The following is a 5,685-nucleotide window of genomic DNA, read 5'->3' as shown; positions in this document are numbered from 1 at the left end:
ATTTTCGATCTAGCCTAGAGCAAGAGACACTTTTCGGTTTTACATGAGTTTTTACATTTTATGATCGCAACTCACGTTTCTATGATCTTTGCTGCAAGGGGGCTGCTGTATTAAGTCGATGAGGGTCTGTTGTCATCGAGAGGAAGGGGTTTTCTAAGCTGGATGCGAGGCCTTATCGAGTTGGGTGGGAGTTGAGTGTATTACTAGATGTATCAGCTCGTTGGTGAGGAGATCGACAGATTTGCTTGAACCAGCTGTGCAAGGGCCGATCCAAGCCATGGACCAGACCCTAGTTGGTCTGAACCATGGCCTAGTAAGGCTCGAGCATTGCTGGAACAAGCCTCATAGCCGATCGAGCGTGGGGTAGTGAGATCAGTCGCGGTGTGCACTTGTAGGTGAACCTCGAGCGGGCGGGTTGTGCTTCTTGCATGGGAGTGCAGCCGTGGTTTCATTGGGTCCAGAGGAGTCCTAGGGTGGTCTAGGGAAGGCTGAGTCATGGCTGGTCCTATCGGTTGTGGGCTAGGACGCAAATATGGGAAGTAGTGTATTAGGGTTGGTATAAATAGGAACGTGCGAAATTCCAGCAGCATAATGGCCTAATGTTCGGAAGTTTATGGGTCTGGTTTTGAGGTTTTTAGGACCTTTTAGATGTTTATAAGGTGTGGTAACAAGTTGGAAAAAAAATTGGTTAAGTTTCGAGTCGATTCGGGTTAAAACCGGACCCCAGTCCAAGTATTAAAACAAATCGATTAAGTTTTGAAACAAGATCAAGTTTAAATCTAGGAAATATTTATAAAAACATTTTTGGATGTTTTAAGGAGCTTGGTAAGCTTCGGGTTGATATTTAGAGGTCCATGGGTAAAATGGTCATTTAGGGTTTCTAGGGACAAAATGGTCATTTTGCACCCGTGTTGAGATTTTAGTCTCGTCAGGCCCTGAGCACATATATATCATGCTTTTAAATTTCTATGCATCATGTTTATGATTTTTATGTAATTACGAAAATACGGTGCATGCTTGGTTTCAAGGAAAATTTACGTATATGCATGTTTTAATTAAGTGGTGAACATGATGACACGTTTTGAAAGATGAGATTTGGTTGTGGCTAACATGATTATATGAGATATTGTGAGCTGAGGCAAGGCTCATTGGGTGGGTAATGCTGTCGCTGATGTCCCTGCTGCCGGGTACCGTGGTTTATAGATGGATCCATCGAATAGAGCTGATACGATAGAGTTGATACGAAAGTAAAAAATAATGACCTGAATTTAATTAAAAGAAAATTCATACGTATACATGATATTATTGGACATGTTTTGACACGTTATGATTTTATATGACACGTTTATGTTCATGCTTTTATGTTCATGAAATATATGTTTATTACGGTATTTTTCACTGATGTGTGATATGTATATGTATTTGCTATTAAAGATGCAGGTGTGCTGAGTCTTTATATACTCACTAGACATGTTTGATGCAGGTGAGCATTTAGATGAGGAGACTTTAGGTGCCGAACTCTGAGTAGGCAGGCCTGGTAGGGCGACACAACCCGAGGACTACATATATATATATATATATATATACACATATATATACATATATACATATATATACATATATATATACGCTGATTTATTTCACTGGTGGATATCAGGATTTTACTTTCTTATGTTTTCGTTATATTGACAAATATTTATGATTATTTTTTAAATGGTATCTTTGGTAGGAGTGTATGCATGCAAACTAGTCAAAGGTTTATTTTCGAAAATGTGAGTTATATAAAAATAATAATAAATAAATAAATAAATATTCCACATTTTTAAATCAGTAGGCGTTTCAGTTGGTATCAAAGTAAGGGTCCTGTATAGGGTTGTGCCGCCCCCAACTACTGTCGTTCAGTCTTCAAGCCTCAAGTCTGTAAGCTTTTATGATTTAAATGTTTTTAAATAATTTACTGCTATCACCTGCATGATTACCTAAGTTATGATTTACATTACATGTTTAAATGCTTTCACGATTTAAGGATAATTATTTTTTAAAAAAACTAGATTAAATTGCATGATGGGTTATGTTTATAAATTGGACTGTATTCAGATATGCCTCGTAGACGCTCTCCTTGCATCGACTGTCAGGATGATATCCCGGAGGCAGCAAAGGCCCTACACCACCACCACCACCACCACCACCACCGCCTATGGATGCAGCTACCCGTGTTCTGGAGAGGATGTCTAGACTCCTGGAGCAGGTACAACAGGCTCCCAGAGCTCAGGTGGATGTTTACGAGCAGTTTAGGCGACTTAACCGAAGGAGTTCTGGGGCACTACTGATCAATTGTGTTGCATTTCAAGTACTTGCAGATGAGAGATGGCGACTGGGCCAGGTGCACCATTTACATTTTGAGGGATGATGCATCCCTCTGGTGGGAGGGAGCCGCTCATGCAGTGGACTTGGCTACTCTCACCTGGGACAGATTCAAAGAGATGTTCTATGAGAAGTGCTTTCCAGCTGACGTCAAGGGCCGACTGACAAGGGAGTTCATGAGTCTCTGACAGGGGGACTTATCTGTGGCAGAGTTTATCCGCAAGTTCGACCGGGGCTGCCATTTTGTGCTCATGATAGCTAGAGATGCCGCCCAAAAGCTGAGGCATTTCTTGGACGGACTGAGACCCACCCTTCGCCAGAACGTCATGCTGATGAGGCCATCGCCTGCGCTTTTCAGGCGGAGCAGGCTCTGCGAGACATAGATTTTTAGATGCAGAGGAAGTGGCATAAGACTCAGTCCAGCTCTCAGCCACAGAAGAAATAGTATTCAGGGTCACCTAGGGAGCAGGGGCAGCAGAAGCCCCATGGTCAATTTAGGAGGCCACAGCAGCAGAGACCTCCGCAGGCGCCAGGGGCGCCTAATCTAGAGGACGGACAGCCTCGCAGATAGTGTAACATGTTCCATTTGGGCAAGTGTATGTGGGGGACCTTTAAATGCTTCGTTTGCAGATAGGAAGGCCATAAACCAGCAGACTGCCCTAGGAACAAGGGCTCCACTACTGGCCGAGAATATGTGATGCACGCCGAGGAGGTCGAAGCAGAGTCAGACTCGACGCTGATTACTGGTAACCCTTCTTTTCAGATTTTAAATTATCGCTCAATTGCATGGGTTATATGTTTGTTACGAATTAATTTATGGGATTGATAACATAAAGGGAATTAGTATGCATGTTCTACTTAGTTGGGATTAAGAATTTAACTGCATGATTTGAGAATTTTATGGACCCAATTGCCATAACCGATAATTTGAGGACCTGATTGCAATTATAATTCCAAGAATTGTACGATTTTTGGGATTATAATTCGAAATTTTTAAGGGTCATTTTACACATTTTCGAAACTTTTAGGACTAGACTGAAAATTTTGAATTTTTGAGGAATACTTGGGGTAATTCAATAATTTTTCAAGGATTTCGGGACAATTGTCGGTAAGAAATTACTTAAGTTTCAATATGATTAGATTTGATGGTATGTTGCGTCGCAAGGAGGATATATATTTCAGGTGTAGCCACGCATGCATTGCTAGATTCAGGGCTACACATTGATTTATATACGAATCTTTCGTCGAGCGACTAGGAATCGTACTAGTAACGATGGACTCAAGGTTCAGAGTATCAATCTCATCCGAGGATCAGATGTTCACTTCCCAGATAGTGAAGATTGGAGCATCAGTTGCAGAAATATATGTGCAGGCAGATTTGATAGTGTTACCGTTGCCGAAGTTCGACATCATTCTAGGTATGGATTGGCTCTCGTTGAACGGAGCTGTTATAGACTTTCGGCAGAGGTCAGTGTCTGTTCAACCGCCCTAGTGGTAGGCCTTTTGCTTTTGAGGCAGCCAGACACCAGCAGTTGCCGCACGTTATTTCCTGCATGTGTGCGAGTAAGCTTATCAGGAGAGGATGCCAGGAATTCTTAGCCAGCATTGTATCAGTGATAGAGCCAGTCGGTCAGAGGCTCGAGGACGTGGATGTGGTCAGTGAGCTCCCCAATGTTTTCCCTAAAGATGTTTAAGGCATTCTACTAGACAGAGATGTGGACTTCTCAATTGAGCTCATGCCAGAGACAGTGCCGATCTCTAAGGCACCTTACCGTCTAGCACCTACCGAGATGAAAGAACTGAAAGATCATATACAAGATCTGCTAGACAAGGGATTCATTCGCCCTAACCTTTTTCCATGGGGTGCACCAGTTCTATTTGCCAAGAATAAAGATGGCAGCATGAGACTGTGTATTGACTACCGAGAGCTGAACAGAGTCATAGTTAAGAACAAGTATCCGTTGCCAAGGATCGAGGATTTGTTTGATCAGCTGCAGGGAGCTTCAGTGTTCTCAAAGATAGATCTTCGATCTGGTTAACATCAGTTGAAAGTGAGAGAGACTGATGTGCACAAGACAGCTTTCCGGACGCGTTATGGGCATTATGAGTTTATGATGTTGCCCTTCGGTTTGATGAACGCGCCCGCGATCTTCATGGAACTCATGAATCGCGTGTTTCAGATATACTTGGATCAGTTCGTTGTAGTTTTTATTGACGATATCCTGATCTACTCGAGGAGCAGAGATGAGCATATTCAACATCTGAGGACGGTATTGCAGACATTACGGGATAGACGACTATATGCCAAGTTCAGTAAGAGCGAGTTCTGGCTTGACAGAGTGGCATTCTTGGGCCACATGTATCTCAGGATGGTATTGAGGTCGACCCAATAAGGTCGAGGCAGTCACAGATTGGCCAGTTCCTAAGAGCGTGATAGAGATCCGTAGATTTTTGGGACTAGCTGGTTACTACAGGAAGTTCATTCAGGGCTTCTCTTCCATTGAGGTGCCTATGACCGTCTGGACGAAAAAGAATGCCAAGTTTATTTAGGGATCTTAGTGTCAAGAGAGCTTTGACAGATTGAAGCTAGCATTGACCACAATACCAGTTCTAGCTATTCCATCAGGGCAGGGAGAGTTTGTGATTTATATAGATGCTTCTAAGCTCGGTTTGGGCACGGTTCTGATGTAACATGACAGAGTTATAGCCTACGCATCCAGACAGCTGAAGGTCCATGAGAAAAACTATCTGACTCATGAGCTCGAGCTAGCGGCAGTGGTGTTTGCTCTGAAGATTTGGAGACACTATCTGTATGGGGAGAAGTGTAGGATTTTTACTGATCACAAGAGCTTGAGGTAAATCTTCACACAGAAATAGCTGAATATGAGGCAGAGGAGATGGCTAGAGCTAGTAAAGGATTACGACTGTGACATTAGCTACCATCCGGGTAAGGTTAATTTGGTTGCAGATTTTCTGAGCAGAAAGCACGCAGTGATTGCTCATTTGTCGGTACAGAGGCCGCTGAAAGCGGAGATTCAGAGATTTGAGCTTGCAGTTTATGCCAGGGGAGATGCCCCGAATCTTGCTACTCAAACAGTACAGCCGAAATTTAAAGATAGAATCCGGACAGGGCAGACCTCTGACGAACAGTTGCAGAAGTGGAGACAAAGGGACGAGGCTAAGGGCCATAGACTCTATGTAGTTTTGGATGACATAGTCAGATATATGGACCGCCTATGGGTTCCTGACAACGATTACCTGAGAGCAGATATCTTGAGCGAGGTCCACAGCACCCCGTACTCCATCCATCCAGAAGTATGA

At 43.2% G+C, this 5,685-nt stretch overlaps 1 protein-coding gene across 1 annotated transcript; it reads left to right on the top strand.

The window, feature by feature from the left end:
* Window positions 1–5,247: 5,247 nt before the first annotated feature.
* LOC140824266 (uncharacterized) lies at window positions 5,248–5,685 on the top strand. Its single transcript, XM_073185862.1, has one exon. The coding sequence runs from the start codon at window positions 5,248–5,250 to the stop codon at window positions 5,683–5,685; it is 438 nt and encodes a 145-aa protein (XP_073041963.1).

This window comes from Primulina eburnea, chromosome 2 (assembly GCF_022965805.1).
Source record: "Primulina eburnea isolate SZY01 chromosome 2, ASM2296580v1, whole genome shotgun sequence".
NCBI classification, from domain to species: Eukaryota; Viridiplantae; Streptophyta; class Magnoliopsida; order Lamiales; family Gesneriaceae; genus Primulina; species Primulina eburnea.
The sequence above is the reverse complement of the archived record's forward strand: the minus strand, read 5'-3'. Positions and strand labels throughout refer to the sequence as shown.